Below are 18,500 nucleotides of genomic sequence, written 5' to 3'. Positions count from 1 at the left end.
CAAAGTTTCAATATCGTCCATTTAATATGACATGCTCATACATTTCACGGCGAAACAGAAAACCCCTCACAATTTATCAGAGAGAATGATGAAAGCAACAATGCAGCATAGAAAATACAAAATTCAACTCTAAATGTATACAAAAACACTAATTAAAATCAGATAATTATCTTCTTCATTTAAAAAGTTCTCAATGTTTTACAAGTGCATGCCAAAAATGTACAACATAAAAAATTTAACCTTTTTTTTTTTTTCATGGAGTGGATAATGAACAGTTTCAGACATTTTTAAGCATATCTTTTGGAATTTGGCAATATATACATTTAATACTAAGGCTTGTATTTACACATACAAATGCATTGTGAAAACATTTTTTCTACAATAGTATTTTAATAGTGAACAATAACTTAAAACCACTATGGTACCTTTGTGTTCCCCACACATTGAATAAGTGAAGTCATGTTAAACCAGCTGTACAGAGAACTTAAAGTGTAAATTAATTTATAGTATTTGTCAACAATAGAAATAAATGAAAACATAATTGTCTTGTTAAAATACTAATGTATTCCATGTTATAATTAAACATAAATCCTTAACAGAGAGAAACCTGTGTTTTACTTGCACCAAAAACATATCCAGTATATCCACCCTAACCCTAATTAGTCATTCAATCCTGTAAGACATGTGTTTATAAAAGCAAACTATTATACAGTTAAGATTTTAACATCTAAAAAGCTGGACTCAGCTGATGTTTTAATAAAAAAAAAAACTGCTTTATCAACAAACTATTCCCCAAAAGGAAGCAAAAGCTGACTTGATGCTTAAACAGTTTAAACTGCTGTGTCCTTTTTTTTTTTATGCACCCACGTGAGTTTGTGAGCAATTCCTCGATCTGGAAGGGAGAGAAAAAAAATATTTCAGTGTTTCCCATCCCACAGTCACGTGTCCAACAATCACCTGCTTTTCCCCTTGTAACTTCTGCTTTGACCAAGTTTATGTGACCTTTGCCATGCCCTTTTAGCTCTCAGGAGAAACATCTGTTTGAGGTAGAGGATAACTGACATAATCCTGCTCCAGATCTATTGATGTGATTTACGCTCAACCATTAAATGGCTGAAAAAAACGAGTTGCCCCTGAGGCCAGTGTGACAGCAGGACACAGTGGGTTTGTCTTGGATTCAACCTTATACATGTCTAAATACATAATTAGCTTTTTCTGTTATTGCACCTTCGAGTATTTACAGCCGTCATTTGAAGAAAATACTTTCAACAGGTTTGAGGGCAAACTGATCTATTGCACTTTGACAATCATTCAAACCCATTGACCATTGATATAGATATCAAATTTGTTCCCACAAACCACACAAGCTCTATTCTGACTTGAGTTAATCTGAACTGCATCTAAAATAAAGGAGTTTAGTTTGAGACCAGAGAACTGTGGCTCAGGTTTCAGGTAAGACTTCACATTGATCTTAGTCCAGGTTGCTATGGAGAGTTAAACCACAGTGACAGATAGGGATCTGTGGCGACCTGTTGGCCACTATAGTGAAACCTGGCTGCTGAAAGATTGGGAATTCCAGGGGGGATTTAGTGGTCTGGAAGAAAATGCCCAACTGAATCCCAAGCAAGGGTATCTATCATTTCCATTCACCCACAAATAGAAAACCCACAACATCATTCAGGTAAAACAATGAAACTTCATGGGGACCAATGGAGGTTAAGTAGGTTCTTTAGCTTTTCTTTTTAACTTTATTTGGCCTCTTAAACAATCTAATAGTTCTCTGTGGAAAACAATCAGGTTATATGGAGAGCAAACTCTTCAACACCCCTATTGCAGCAACATTTCACTTTTTTGCTAAAGTCAACAAGTTTAACATTACGTCAGAAGTTGGAACAACTGGAGCGATAAAATGCATCAGCCCTGATTGATTGAGTACCCCAAGGTTAAGTTTTCCTGAACTACAATGCAGAATGCTGGGTTTTTTTAGCTAGCATCCTGCACAACCTCTGTTTTAAAGAGTGCTTATAATCTGCACCTACTGTTGATTAGTTACAAAAGATGTCTTGTGGCACTTTCACTCCTCTTGGTAGTGACCATTCAGTCTGTTTTAAATTGCATCTCATGCTTCATATTTTGTAATCCAAAGAAATATTACATACAAATATTACAGAGAACATAAAACACCCCAAAGGAATTGTCTCCTGGCATTTACAGCGACTTTATAGGTGGAAATTGTACCATGAAAAAAAGACAAGTCTTGTTAAAGGAGATAAACCTTGATGAGAAAATAATCAGTTTCTCCACACCTCTGTTATTTACAAAATTGATTTAAGTCCTGCCCGCTCTGTAGTTTGATTGGTCGTTGGTTGAAAAGTAACATTGATGGGTGTAGCAGTGTTACTAAAGTTTAAATAAACTATTTTCAGCCGAGAGCTGGGACAAAAAACAGCCGATCGCAATTAAAACTTCATTTGGGTTTTTAACATTAACTGCCAACTGCCATGCCCGCATTAATGGCAGGTGAGGTTTACAGTTTGATATGCAGATTTAACAACAGTACTTTACTGCTCTCACTCGAATGTTTCAACACTAAATATGTACACACATCAACTCAGAGACATTAAAGGAAACTAAAGTTTACATTTTGTAGGAAATTCTATTCAGCATCACCTGAGATAACACCTGAGATACTTTAAACTTTGAGTAAATGATGAAAGACTGAGATGTAATAAAGCCACGGTGTGACTCTGACAGCTTGACACTGCCTGAAGAATGTGGAGCCGATGCCGGAGGCGATACCAGCAGGTGAATGAATGTCTGTCTGTCAGCAGGCCTCCTGATCACAGTCACACTGCCAACTGCACACAGCCAGGGCAGGAATGTTTGAACCTGCCTGGAGAGGACAACAATAGACAAATCTGTCCCTACAACTGTGGACCTCATGGAGTTGCAGGTCAGTGAAGAACCCATTTGCATTAAGATATAGGAACTTGGATATGAAGGTGGTTTCATCATCCTGCTATTATCAACGCCTCTAAACTAGACAAACATTTTAGCAATGCCAGCTTCTTTGCTTTGGTAGGGATGGCAAGTTAGGGCGGACTCACACTAGGCAATCTGTACCGTGCCTAAGCTCGCTTCACCCATAAAGTCCAGTTCGTTTGACTAGTGTGAGCGCTCCAATCCGTGCTCAAGAATGGTACACTTCCTTGTCCCTGGCTCCCTTAGAAGAAGTGTGCTTTGACACACTACCGTTCATGCACCAGCACAAGCATGGATACACAATGTACACAGCCTTCATTATGGAGAAATCCTGTAGTGTTCTGCCTGTATCTGACTAAAATGAAAGCCAAAATAAGCCACAAAGTCAGTAAAGCAGCTGTAATATTCTCTGTGCTGTTGTGTTGTGCGGACACGGACTCAACAGCGCGTCTCTCTATTTTTTTACTTTTTATTTTCGAGTCCGCCTGTCTTGTAAACTAAGCACGCTTCAATGATTACGACATTGTGGACAAGAGGTAACCTTGCTCAGGCCCAGTTAGTCCATGAGCAGTGTGAGTGCAGGCCAGCAGGGGAATAGGGTGGGGGGGGGGCAATCGTGCTTAAGCACGGTAAGGGACGACTTTGCCTAGTGTGAGTGCGCCCTCAGTCCGTTGGTTGAACCATCATTTCACTCTGGAGTGGACAGGGTGGATTGCCAACACATTTGGTGCAGATAGTCAAAGTCCCTGGAGGGTCAACTCTAAAGACTTTGGTAAACTTATCTTCCTTTATATATTGAAGGTTGGAGAGCTACTGAATGGCTACTGCTAGCATCTTTCTGGATGGCTAGCAGGTTGACATTTACTAACAAGCTACAGCTGTTCACCTTCTTAGTAATTTATGAATTGTAAAGTGTCTGCCGTGACAAATATCTCAGACTTATTAACGCACACTCAATCAAAAAAAACCCAAGAGATGACGTTGATGCTGGCACGAAATTATGGGAAGGATTCTCTCTGCTACTCCACCCCCACTCCCAATGAAAATGAACTCTGAGTTGACTGCGGTCAAGACAAACAGGCGAAACAAACATGAGGAAGAACCTACTTCATGTTTACCTACTAAGCTAATGTATCAAAGTATAATTTAGATGATGTTTTTTAAGAGCAGCACATACAGCAACAATACGGCAGATTTCAGCAGCAGTTCCGGCTTCCTTATGTAGCGTCCCTTAACATACCATCCATTGATTCCATGGCAACAATAATCATGTCGTGTCTGTCATGGCGGCTGCTGCGACAAGACATGTCCCATTAAAACTATAAAATTAAGGATTTCTCTTGCTTTGATAACTGTTGGGAATATTTGAGGTAATAAAAATATAAATAACATGAGAAGAATACTCTTTTTGTTTTCTCTACAAATTGTTTTCACCATGTACTCCTGCACTTTTCTTGAGTGACATGCAGCATTTTGTATAGAAGCATGCACTACTAAATTAAACCCTCTAAATGTTTTGAAGGCCACCTGCCAGAGTATGAACTTAAAGGGATACTTCATTAGAAACCTGGTAGTATTTTTGAATGGGCGTGCATCCCAACCTCATTTTCCCCTGAGATGGGAAAATCTTTGTATTTCTTATTCTGAAAATGAGCTTCCAGTGACGCAAAATAAGGTTTTTGCATCACTGGAAGCTGTTGCGGTTAGCAGGGTGAAACTATAACGCTAGTTCCTCATATTTTTTTAATCAATCACAGATCAGTGAGTGGGAACTCCCTCCCAGAATCGAAACTTAACGTCCACCATATTGCTTGGAAGCTATGCCAACAGGCTCTATGGAGAAAGCTGATAATGGCGGAAAAATATAAATATAGCGGCGAGATGGCTGCTGCCGAGAGGCCGGTCTTGTGTTTTAGCCAGGCGCTGGCCGTCGCGAACCCAGCCGCCGAGACACAATGCCTGCCCGTCTGCGGCGGTGAGGACGAGGAGCCGGGGCGGACTGGTAGTGTCGGTGCTCTCACTGTTTGCCTATGGACACAGACATTGAGTCTGTTTTCTGACAGGAATTTCCAAGATCAATTCTGGAAGAAATCTCTGAATCAGTTGAGGAAACGGCCTCATGTGTTGAAGTAAATATGTCTGTAAATGTTTTTATTACTATATTTCTACTGCTATACTGTATATTTTGGAGAAACTGTATCGATCGAATTTCCCTCTGGCATTAAGAAAGTATTTCTGATTCTGAACTAGAGGACCTTCGTGGGAGTGGCCTGCGGTGCTGTGCATTCTGGGATTTGGAGTCTTTCATCCACAAGAGTCAAAAAGACACTTTCTGCCTTTTCACGGACAAGAAGGAACCAACTTCAAAATGTATTTCACATTTCTACTACATATGACCCAATGTCAATACAGATTCATGTTTCAACAGGTGAAGTATCCCTTTAACTACAAAGGAAGAATGCTCAAAATGTGACACTCTTGTTGTAAAGTGCCTATGGTGTTAATAGTAAAGGTCAAGGCCCAGCATACTTTGTCATCTCTTAAAATAAGATGTTGTAGGTTGGAGCATCGGGGAAAGGAGGGTAAAGATTCTTAGAGGTCTTTCACTTTCACTTCCCTTTTGAAATACTGACTAAATTGACTTTAACTGCAGCGTTAGTGGAACTTGATTTAAAAATACAAATACACAAACTGTACTTTGAGGTAATTTTGGGCTGGAAAAAAAGCTTGAATTTTCATCTTCCTCCTTGTTCTCACAAATATTGTTTTCATTTTTTTCAGGTTCTGTCATGTTCAGGGGTCTTTGTTGAAATGTATCCTGGTTTTGGGCTTCACATCACAGCAGCCGCTATGCATCCAATTCTGAAGAGACTTGCCCAGTGACAGTCAAAGAATGTGAGACAGTTGACTCTGACATTGAGGCCACATTATTCTCCTGCAGTCACTGTGGACCCTTTAATTAGGATTGTCTGACCTTTGAGCCTCGGAAAGGACTTCAACCCAGAGGCCTCTCTTGGTCCAAAAACCAAAGCGGAAAGAGCACTGATGCTTCGGTTTTGATAAATAAGCATGGTGCAGGAAGCTAACATGTGAGGTTTGCCACAAAGGAAAGCGTCAATCTGTGCACATGGGCTGAAGAGTTCTGCATTGGTTTGACAACCAGGTCGACCTCATTTGTCACTGTCTGAGTCTGTTTTACAAAAGCAAACCATGACCTCATAAGGGGCTCAGTTTCAAAACAAACTAGACAAATTTATTTGGATAACAATAAGCTTGAATCCTGCTCTTTTTTTTTTGGTGCACAATTTTTAACATGTTGACAGAGTGTTAAGAGGAATGACATCCTTACAGGTCAAAGGCCAAACACCACTGACAGATTTATTTTGTCCAGTGACACTCCCTTGTATGCCTAAAATGACTATTACACATCTTTTACTTAAAGCGTTAACAACTGCATCCAACCACATGTACAGCCTCTTTATATTTAATTTCATTAAAATGAATGAAGATTAAGCACTAAAGCGCAACATTAAAAATCCAAGGCCTAATTTACATACAGAAATAAGAAAAAAGGTCAAGACATTATTAACCTGCTGTAAAACGGAAAATTTAATCTGCTCCCACACTTTTTAGCTACATTAAAAGGGGCTGCTGACTTCAACCACACATTTCCCTTACAGATATAAAAGAAGCATCAATCATTTTATCTCTGGACTCTCAGGAAGGAAGAGCATAAATAATAAGGTTTCTTTGAGAGCTTCAATATCAGCTGTTAGCATAAATGTTTCTTTTTTTTTAATGCCTTAAACATACTTTTTTTAAATTTGGAGCACACATTAGGATCACTAAATGATAGAATGGTTTGACAATGTAAAATTAAACTGAATTAATAAGCTGTTAACTGACCTGAATGCATTACAAGAAATAAGCTTTGGTCCTGTGTGGCCCCTCACAAAAAGCTCTACAATAATCTTCATTCAAATTTGTGGATGAGCCAATAATATAACCTCACAAAGCCTGGTAGTTTGACTCTGATGAAGGAAACCAAATGCATCTTTTTATTGAATGCTAGCTTTTGTTTTGTTGCCAGGATGAGGGTGTCTGGGTAATCATTTCTGTTTACCCCAAAATACTGACAAGAATGAACTTAACATCTATGCACAAGGCTTTTATTTATTTTTACTGTAAAGCTTGTGATAATGCACACTTTGAACATTCCTTTGGCTAAAATAAATGCCGAAGGACTTTTTATATTTAATGAATGTCATCTTAATCCAAATTCAGTGTTATCAAACTTACAATTTAAAGTGATGGACATGTCTTAAACACCTTAATGTTGTTGGGTTTATTTAAACTTGTAGATGATGAACATGATATTTTATACACTAATGGGAGAGAGTGGAATGACAACTAGGACCAACTCATCCAAGGGCACCCCAAGAGCCTTTTTTTTTTAAATTGGAGAATACTGATTTGATTGGGTAAGTTTCTGTCAGAAAACAGAATTCTCCAAAATCTTCACCAGTGATGACACACAGTTGTCAGCCCCAAAGTGCATAAACGGCATGTATGCAAGACACAGCCCTTTAATTATACAAGTCTAAAAGCCATCATCAAGACTTTGCATTGCAAGTTTTCAATGACTCGACCAAAACTTGATGTTTTGTGGTAGGAAGTCGAGAGAGGAAATGGCAGAAAACCTCCTCCACCAGCTGTTGGCTCTTCGTAGTGTGAGGGGAGGGTCAGTCTGCATTTTCCGACAGTCCCTCCCTCCTGTAAAGATGCCCAGGTGTACCAGCCAACCAGCCGATCTAAACCACATCAAACCATCCAGGCAGGAAGCTTCCCTTAACTGTTATTACTGAGAGAAAAATCCTGTATTTACCGTATGGTGCATTGTCAGCTTGCCAACCCATGACTCATTGTTTACACCTGCAGATGCGCCCAAGAAAATAATGACTTTTGATGTTACTAGAAGCCAAAAAAAGAGACAAAAAGTTTCAAAGTAAAATCCATTAATTCAGTTCAAACTCTAAGTCGTTGCCTATCCTCGCAAAAAATTGTAAGAACAAAGATCTTCAGATCCTTGACCCATGTCATTTCCTTGACCTGTCTCTGAACCAGCACCATCATCCACTCTCCAAAAACAGCCTCTGCGGAAAAAAAAAACAAGCTGCCTCTAGTTAACTACTACCCCTGTTTGTCTCACAGTTAAATCTCAGTCTGTCGCTCTCTTTCACTTGCCACCTCCTCTCTGTGAAATATTCATCTCAGGCAGGACAGACAGTTTCCTCCAACATTAGCCATCAAACATGAAAGCCCAGTGCTGACTGGAAAATGACACAGTGAAGCCCCGGGTCTAATTATGCTGGTTTAATTTATGACTTGTCAGCTCGTATCCATTACCCTCAACAGCAGAACAATGAGCAGCCTTTCAACTGCAGTTTCCAGGTTGCTTATCACTTCCCAGACCAGGTGGGAAAGAGTGAAGAGTGCACTTTTTACTTTTTCTAATTGGGAGCTTTAGAATTTCTTGTATTCTCAGGACATGTTTTCTATGAAACAAGTTTAAATATCATCTTAGAGCAAAGACAAAATCTTAATCTCAAATGTATCTTTAAAACAAAATTTAAATTTTCATATTTACTTCCAATAGTACTCCTTTCACATTTTGCACATTTGCAGAATTTACCAAAGTGAGGAACTTAATATAGATGTGTGTTCATGTAAGAGTACACTATAAACGTTGTTTTCTTTGAATCTTAGAATACATTAACGGTTCACATATGATACATGTCTTCTTCCTGTTGTTTTGTTGAGGAAACAAAAGAAATGAGACCATGTCAGTAGCGTTTTTGGCAGCTTAAAATGAAGTATTTGTGTGGCTATTAGGTTACACGCTCCCAGGCACAAGTAAATGACTATGACAAATGTAAACAAGATTTCCTTTCCATGATCTTCCAATACATACATTGTGAGTCTTAAGTTATTTTGGATGAGCATTCAAAATATTGAAAAGCCACAAACTATAAAAGCTTTGGTCTATCTTCAGACATCTTGGTATTTAGACAAATGTTTGCATGTTAAAAAAGTGTAGTCAGAAGACAAGGGAGCTATGATATTTTTCCAAACTGAGTAAACTTCATACCACCAGAAATGAATACAGCTGGATGCCTTAAGCTATAGAGTTCATCAACGCAAACCTCTCACCTGTAAAAACTCCCCCCCCCCCCAGGCTGTTTTGCAGATGAAACTTAAAACATTTTGTTAGCTGTTTTTTTTCTTCAATTTGTTTTTGGACAAAAAGGAGAGAAACAATTATATCAGTTTCAGAAAATAGGTCACCTGCAATTTATTCCTCTTTTCTCCGTAGGAGCTCTGGACAATGCAGGAGTAAAGTGAGGCAAGCCCGTGACCAAGAAATAATGCTCATGTAGCAGTGATGTCTTTTGATTTAAATTGTCTTGAGAACATTGGATTGTGTCCATATGGGTAAACAAATGTGGTTGAGGTGCGTGGTGAATGGACAAGTTGGCATTATGTTTTTTTCCTGAGTTTGGTGCTATTTTGACATTTAAAGCCATTTAGTTAAGGTTAGATAAGATCTTGACTGACATAAAAGAGGTTTGCATCGAACTGACCAAAACAGGAAAAATTTGGTTGTTAGAGCTGGTTCAGACGTAGAACTGTAATTTTAAATGATTACTTGTTAATATAACTTTGGTTTCCAGATACAATATAGATAATCCCAGTAATCATCTGTCCCAAGATATATCGGATAGAAGTGAGGGCCTCCCCTGAAATACTTGGGATATCTAAAGCTGGTGCTTTTGTGAGAATGGAGATGATCCGTGAATGATGAACACACAGCATCTGAGCGCTCAGCTTCAGATGTGAGCTTATCATCAGCTGTTAAGAGCAGTGTGAATTCCTCTGGACTCAGGCTCCTGCCTTGAGTGTTTCTGAGTAGATGGGGGGGGGGGGGGGGGGGGGGGGTGCAGGTGCTGGTGTGGGCCTTACATCCTGAAGTACATGATGACTAGACTGAGAGGGCCCATGTTAGTACTCGTAAGAAGACTCTGGGAGATAGGACAGCAGGAACAGAGGCGCAAAAGAATGCAGCCAAGTGTGGATTGTGTTAGATGAATTAGGGGGATCACGGGAGAAAATCAGTATAGTCTCACATTAATAAAGTAACAACAGCTGCTTTTTTATAATTATGTTTCAGTTACTGTAACGGGTTATGTGGAACTTTGATCTTGTGATAATGATGGCGGTGGTAGGGTTAACAAATCAGATTGTGAATTAGGTAACAAAATCAATTTCAAACCATTTTGCAGACTTACATATAGTTATCTCGCAAATGACATCCTTTTTTTGTTATATTAAAAAAATATATAAAATTATAGTCACAATCAAAACTAAAAGACACTGTTTGAAGGAATGATGACTACATGTTGATACTGACTTTTTCAACCAGTAGAGAAAATCAGTTATGGATGCAGAAACAGTGTGTATTTATAAACTCCTAGATGCCAGACTGTCAGTGTGATTTACATTTTTTTGGACAGGCACATTTTTATAATTTTAGACTTAATGGTTATGACTCCTCTATTTTTACAATCATATTTCAGGACAGGAAGCTGTAACACAGCACTCCCAGTGGTGGTACGAGTGTGAATGTTGACATGCAGTTTGGGGGGGGTTCCCTTTTACCAACACCTGAGCTGGCTGAGCAGCTGCAGCACAGTGTCTATTCTGTGCTCTTACCAAGTTCCTGAAGAACAGCACAGGGGGCACAGAGGGGTCTCATACAGGACAATCCAGAGGAACATCACAGAAGCTGTTGCTGGACATCAAATCTGTTTAAAAGTCAAAGAAGAAATATTTTGTTCTTTTTAGTATAAGTTACAAAAAAGAATGATGCATAAAAATAAACACTAAAAAACTTAAGCAAGTCACATAATTCATCTTATTAGCTTAATATTTTCCCCCTTTTTTGGTAGCATGTCTCAGAGAGAAAGTCAACTGTTGAAATCACAATCTTTAGGGTAATTTCGAGACACGATATTTCAAGAAATTCACTTCTCATTCAGCAGGAAATCTGTTCTCTGTTCTCTCCATTTTATGGGTACAAACTTAAATACCAACCTGGCTTCTGTCTGAAGTCAGCACTGTTGCTGTTGTTCTCGTTTGTCTCCTTTAGCGATTCCACTGACGTCTTGTTGGAGACGACACCTTCGTCATCAGTTTTCTCGTCCACACTTGGCTCCACAGGTGCAGGAGGAGTCGTCTCAACCCCTTCCTCTTTGGGTTTGTCCTCAGGGCTGTCTGGTGTTGGTGCAGGAGCTGCAGACTCAGCAGCAGGTTCAACAACAGATTTATCAGGATCAACTGTGAAGGTTAACAAAAAACACCACATATCTTTTTCAGTGATTATCAAGGAAATATATACTGTATGTGACACAGAGACTCATAGTATGGAGCAAAAGCAGACTCAGAAGGAATGTTATAATTCAGTCTTTAATCCAGGCAGGGTTCTGTACACGGTAAGGCAATAATAAACAAATCCAGAGGGCTGGGCAAGGCAAGGTCAAAACAGCAGCGATGGTCATACACAAGGATCAAGAATAATTACAATGCTGGGCTGAGGGTACACTGAGAACACAACAAACTGGCAACAGGAGGGAGAACACACAGGGATTAAATACACAGACAATCAGGGACCAACGAGACACAGGTGAGGGTAATCAGGGCGGAGCTGACACAGAAGCTAGGGACAAGAGGGGCAGGATCTGAAAGACAAAGAGTGAATACCAAAACACAACATAATATTAAAAATTGAAAAACACAAAACAAAACCTAATGCAGACTGAAACCCTTGTCAGTATGTGCATGAAACAAAACAGCACGCAGGTTGAGTCATTGGCTTAAACTGGAAAAACACAACGTGTATGTCGTGCAGTTTTAATCGGAAGTTTAACTGTTGCAATAAATAAATTGTGAAATGTTGTTTTGACATTTTTTCCATCATGTTAACTTCTATGACATTGCAGATTCTCTCAAGGCATTTCAGGGGGCCACCACGTTGGTAATGAGGTGGCTGATTACTGACCAGTTCCTAATGAGCCACAGCCATGCAGCTGTTAGAGGCTGTGGGAAAGTAGGGCAGCCCCATCATTATCCGACTCGGGGGTTAGGTGGAGGGAAAGCAGAGATGAAGGGGAGAGGAAGGTGACTGTTGTTCAAGATGGCTCCTCAGGCATTACCCCCAATCCTCAGAGAATCATTGCTTCTGACAGGTTTATAAGGAAAGCCTAGAATCTTTATCACAGGTGGACTACTGACCTTAGCTTAGTGTTCAGTCACCTTGCACTGGCGATATGATCTGTATTTTAAACTTGTAACGTTAAATGTTATTTATTCTTAATAGTTCAACAAGATATCACAACTTATTTTCCTTCCAGCAGGTATATGTGAAAGTAATTATCACATCATACCATTTTATCAGATAAGCAGTGAAGCAAGGTGTGAGTTACCTAATTTTAAAGACCAGAAGCACATAGAAAAACTGTTCTCCTTGCTCTCCTCTAGCCCCTGAAAAACTCACTTCTCAATGCTTTGAGAACAACAGCTGGGTGTTCTGGCTACCTGGATTCTTGTTCTCATTGTTGAACCAAAAGATTACAAGACATAGTAACTCTGAAATATCTCAACAACCCAGGATGAATTGCCTTGAAATGTGATACAAAATCAAAAGTGACAAGACAATTTAGTGTAATGAGTTTGGTGTGATAAATTTGTCTAATACATTTATTTGTGAGCACTACTGCCGTGGAGCCCTTGAGCAAGGCATCGTAGAAACCTTACTTGCCTTACATTAGGATGTTAGCTTGCTGATGTTAGCATAAAGTGTCAGAGACTGAGGTAGTGGTATGCTATTGTTAATGCTAATCAAAACTTGTTAAATGGTTGAGCAATGGTCCTCACGCCACACATTTCTGATACTGCAGCTGATACTGAAAATGCAGCCCAACCCTTGTTACAAGGTAATTGGCCAAGTTAGCTAAATTGAGGAGTGGTTTAAATTTAAGGACTTAAGCTGCTTTGACCCTGGAACAATTTGCCTCAAAGGGTTTTGGAGGTCTTTTTTGCTAAGCTAAGCTAAATTCCTGTCTCCTTAGTCCACAAGCCTTTTAACCTATTTTGGCAGATACAACCACTTCTCAGAACATGTTTGGCTGCCATGTATAGACTTTGAGTGGCGTCTTCCTCCCTCTCCTGTTCACTTTGTTGCATGTGCTTATGTGGGAGGTCTAGCTTCAGCCTGTTGTGGAGAGTGGGAACAATCGTCACTTTCACCTTCTGTGATATCACAGGTGTAAGAAAATCTGATTAAAGATCAAGGCCAGTTTTCCAAATATACAGTACATTCATTTCATCACCCTGAATCTCAATGGCGGGTTTCACCATGTACGTTTATGCCTTCTTCTCAGCCTCATCTACTGAAGCAATGCCCCTATGCCCAATGACATCTCACTGCTTAAAAAAAGGAAGAAGTATTTGCAAACAACTAACAGGAAATTACAAATCGGACAGCTGGTGAAATATTTTTTTACCAGCAACAGAGCGCATACACACAATATAATTTGGCTGACAATTGAGGCGTTTCTTCCATTTGACTATGTTGTAGCATGCTCTCCATACATTTTTATCATTTATGTATTTTATATGTATTTTATATTGAATTCTTTTTCAGGGACAGACATTGGAAATGAGCATTAGCTATAAATACTGTGCTGCAGTGCATTGGAAAATTGTTGTTCAGTTCTCCATGTATACTGCATCTGTTCCTGCCACATAAACCAGGGAGAAAAAAAAGTTTGTGGGTCGTGAAAGTTTAACTTTCTATTTACATTATATAAGTCACCAGTCATTAAGTTAGTTTTCACTTATCTCATTCTGTGTTTTAACAATGTGTCTCATCAGTGAAGGAAACACCCCGCAAAAACACAAGCCGACTCTCAAAATTGTTGCCTAACAGATTTTGGCAGTGTTGTGAAATCACAATTTGTTAAACGTCTGTTTCTTCAATACCCAGTTCTCTAATTGAAAAACTGTGAGTTTAAGTGTTCTGGAAAAACCTTCATCATGAGTTAAATCCAGATCGGTATTGGATTGGATTTAATTCAGCATTAACAAACCCAGGTGTATGATTTCAAAGTTGGTTGTTGACCTGCTCTGATCTCTGGCAAGGTTTCATTAAGTCTTTGCCCTGAGAGCTACTGTAGCTGCTTTTGAAACGACCATCAGCACTGTCCATTTAAACAAAGTGTGGCCTGGAGCGCAAAGGCAGGTCCAGACATGAACTGCCTTTTTTACCTTTCTCATTCAGCATGGGAAGACTTCCTGGAGTAAAATAGGAACACTTCATTCATTCTCAGACAAATGAAAATGTCAAAACAACAACACAAGAATAAGCACCACGATTTTTTTGGCACTAAGGTATAATGGCACTGAGTATTATCGATGAAATCTAACGAGAGGTGTATACAATTTAGATGAAGTCCTAAAAAAATCCCATATGTGTTGGCTTTGCTACCAAATATCTATTATTTTTATTAAGATAAAGGCTTCGTATTTCTTGTAAAAAAAAAAAAAAAAAGAAGAAAAACAATTCTGTGGCAAAATGACACTATGTTTATCAACCATGAGGTACATGCTGCAGTTAAGATGAATAAGCTTGTGATGTGTAAACTTGACTTCCATTTCCATCAAGTGGTGAACGTGTGAACTGCAGGCCTATTTTTTCAACTCCACATCTCTCCAAAAGAGGTAGTGTTGTGTGTCTGTAACGTGCAAACATTACGTCACTGACATTTCAAATTTTTACTTAGAAGTCCTCAACTGATGTGGATTCATTTGCACATCAGTGAATTTTCCTCTAGCCCGGCATGAGTCAGGCTTTTGTAAAAAAACATCCGTATTCCTTACCATAGAACTCACAACATCTTCGCTCACAAACAATTTAGAAATACCTTGTGGTTTTGTATTTGAGAGAGTGGTATCTTAACATTTTTCTTTTTCACATTTATATTTGGCTGATGAATCATTTTTAAAGCATATTTTCTTCTAACAAGTTCAAAGTCTGCATTACTCTGAACATTCACATCTCAATTTAAAGTTGCTTTGAGTTCCAGCCAGGCTTACACAAACTGTGCTTCCTTTTATACAGCTTAACTGATCTTTAGAAAGAGGAAGAAACACAGGCCACAAAACGAGTGTTTAAATTTAAACAATCTCCCTGTTCTTTCTCTCTAGGGCTCCAATGATACAGTACTTAAACACAACCAGAGAATGCTGATCATGCCCCATGTCTATCGTACCTTTCTGTTCCTCCTGTGCTTCAGGTTTTGTCTCTGGTTCTTGTGGCTCTTTTGTTGATTCGACACTTTCAAAGGTTTGCAGGCCTGAAAAGAAAATCACAATCAGCTTATGTTTGTAAGGTAAATGTTTTGTTAATGTCGCGTCCTCTCACTAACGATTTTGTTACTGTACACAGTTCATGTTCTGGACTAACCGTTCTGAGGTACAGTATTGATAGGCAACTCAGGATCCACAATGCTGAGAGGAATGTTGGCATCATCAGGTCTGGATGTGAAGTCAACAGAGTAGCGCTGTAGGATGAGGGGATTCAGAACACTCAGACAGGAATATGCATTTGAGTGCCACAACCAGTCTAAAATCAATTTGAAACTAATACCAGCAGCTGGCAGTGTTTGCTTAGCATTAACAATGGAAAAGGGTGGAATACAGCTAGCCTTGCTCTATAATTTCACAATTGTGGTAAAGTTTAGGGTACTAGTGGAGGGGGTCACTGGAGTGGAAAATTGGTCTGATTGCACTGAGAGATGCCAGTTCACTTCCCAAGCACTGTAGAGGAGCCTTTAAGCAAGGCATCATACCCCAGAATGCTTGGGGGCTCTTTCTGCTTCAGCCACTTACTAACATCTCCATGTCTGTGTATTCCTGGCCCATGTATAACAGTGACGAAACTAGTATAGTATGGTATGGTTATGTAATATGGCACAGTTAGCTAAAGTAAAGCCTTCCACCTAGTAATACAACTTGTGATACCCTATTATGTGGATTGAACAAACACTGTACTAAATGTATTCATATTTTAAGGCTAGCTGTTACACTATTTTTTCTGCATTCATGTGAAGCTTTGCTTACAAGCTGCTTTTTGGAGCTTGATTATAGTGAGAAAACCATCTGCTCATATCTCCAAAAAACATAAAACGATGCCTGAATCATTAGTTGAAGAAACTTTGAATCAAACTTACCCTTCCTCTCTTCCGTGCGAAGAAACAGACAACACCAAATCCAAGAACGATGATGATAATTATAATGAGGATGACGATACCTGAAGGTGGTTATACAATTCATGCTTACTATGATAATATCGTTGGTATAATGAGCTGAAGTGCCTTTAAACTAAGTCACTCACCAGTCGAGTCATTTTTTTTCTCATCGGTGGTTTTGCCTGGAATAAACCCCAACAAAATAAGTTCATGTTTCAAAGCCCAAAGTCCAACATAAAACAATGCGTTTAGTTATTAAGTTTGGCAGCAGGCTCAATAGCAAAACAAACAAATGGGTCGTCAAAGGATAGGCTTTTTTTCCCCCATAATATAGTCAGAAGGAATTGTCGCAGCCAAACTTCAATTCATTATCAATTATAGAATTCAAGGTGCATTAACAGATTTTTTGCCAACAGGGACAAGTTACAAGACAAGTAGGCTAAAACCCAACTGTGATATTACCACTTAACAAACATTTGGCTCATGTGGTAGCAAACAATTGTCTTTGATATTTACACTTTTAGCCAACCGTGCAAAACTGCCTCCATTTGGAGCAAATTTAAAAAAAGAATAGATAACAGAAACAATCCAATTTCCAGTTTCTTTGTTCTCTTCTAGGCTCTTTAAATGTAGGCTACTGTGAATGCATCAGAACTTTTATGCCGCAGCATTTACCCGTTAAAGTACATTTGTGAGAGCTAAGAGGCTGAGCCAAAAGAGTGTCAATGTAATGTTCAGAACTCAAGGAACTGGGGATAATTGGCTCTTTGTATTCTATGTTTTATCCATTGTAAATTCAAATAAAATTATACAAATAATTTTGATTAAATCAGCCTTAAATGAATGACATTTAGATGGACTTTAAACATAATTTATCTAGTTTTGTTCTTCAGTCAACATTTGGATTTATTTGTGTAAATGCAGAAGATGATGTAAGTTTTAAGTTATATTCATACAGTTCAAGTTTCATTTATATATAACTTCAGTAACTGAAATTGTTTACACTGACACATTTACAGACTCTTATGTAAATAGTATTTTTATAAGCATTCAAGTGTAAGCATATTACAATGTTTGCTAAGGTTAAACTGTGGTATCCATGGGCTAAGTTAAACAGAAGATTCTTGGGTGTATTTTTTATTGACTCGGTGGTCGCACCTTTGTCCTTGTTGTTGTCTTCCATTGTAGGTGTCGGGGATTTATCAGTATAACCAGGTTTAGGTGTGGGCATTTCGGGTGATGATGTTTTGCCATCTTGAGTAGTTTCACCCCCTGAATCAGCGGACATGTGCAAACAAAAAAAGTGAATCAGTAACAAATAAAACATGCTGAACTTAAGGGTACAAGCATGAGGGAATTAGTCAAGACAATTGTTCTCACCCTCCGTTCCTGTCATTGTTGGTGTGGGTGTAAGTGTGCTGCTGTTGGTGGTGGTGAAGTTCATGGTACTAGTGGAGATATTGCTGATGATGGTGTTACTTGTGACGTTCATGGTAGGTGTTGCAGCAGTTGAAGTAGTTTCGTTATTTGGAGATGTGCTTGATGAGCTGTTATTGAGTTGAGTTGTGAAGTTTTGTGCTGTGACGAGAGCCACAATCAAACCTGCAGGAAAGAATACAGCCTTTGAAAAAACTATGCAATGATGACATTAAAAGAGACCAAAGTTTAGTACAAAACTGTGGCAACGACTTCAAGTCTGCAGAAAACTTAGCTCTGTTAACTGTAAAGGGAAGTTACAGCACAAGTTCCGTCTGATAAGGTGTGACCCTGTTTGCCTTGCGATGTTTTACTAACACTTTTAGACTTCAGGTTTTTATTCATTAGACATTTTGAACAACAAAAAAACCTCAGCCAATGTATTGAATTTTAAAGCATTTTTACCATTTATAGTTAACTACCTGCCAGAACAGTTAAGTAACAGGGGTTCCCAAGAAAAACAGCTGTATTTAAATAAAAAAAAATAAAAACATACATACTTACCTAGAATAAAGAAAGGAGGACGAATAAATGCCATTGTATGTTTGTTTGATGGCAGAAGCAGGTAGAATAAGTCCAGATGAATCGTTTTTATTAACCAAAGAGCTCTGCCTGAAGATGATGTGTTCATGTGCTGTGTTTCTTCCTGAATACTTCAATGTTGCATACCTCTAAAGG

The 18,500-nt window shown here is 38.8% G+C and overlaps 1 protein-coding gene across 1 annotated transcript; it reads right to left on the bottom strand.

The window, feature by feature from the left end:
* Positions 1–18,491, bottom strand: si:dkey-27h10.2 (uncharacterized). The gene is made up of 10 exons (XM_020628598.3): positions 18,327–18,491; positions 17,727–17,948; positions 17,505–17,618; positions 16,493–16,528; positions 16,329–16,408; positions 15,563–15,659; positions 15,369–15,452; positions 11,134–11,376; positions 10,753–10,844; positions 1–892 (listed from the first exon to the last, which is right to left on the bottom strand). The coding sequence occupies exons 1-9, from the start codon at positions 18,451–18,453 to the stop codon at positions 10,792–10,794; spliced, it is 1,056 nt and encodes a 351-aa protein (XP_020484254.2). The 5' UTR covers positions 18,454–18,491; the 3' UTR covers positions 1–892; positions 10,753–10,791.
* Between the last annotated feature and the right edge of the window lie 9 nt (positions 18,492–18,500).

The sequence above is a fragment of the Labrus bergylta genome, chromosome 1 (assembly GCF_963930695.1).
Source record: "Labrus bergylta chromosome 1, fLabBer1.1, whole genome shotgun sequence".
NCBI classification, from domain to species: Eukaryota; Metazoa; Chordata; class Actinopteri; order Labriformes; family Labridae; genus Labrus; species Labrus bergylta.
This window is presented reverse-complemented; position numbering and strand designations above follow the sequence as displayed.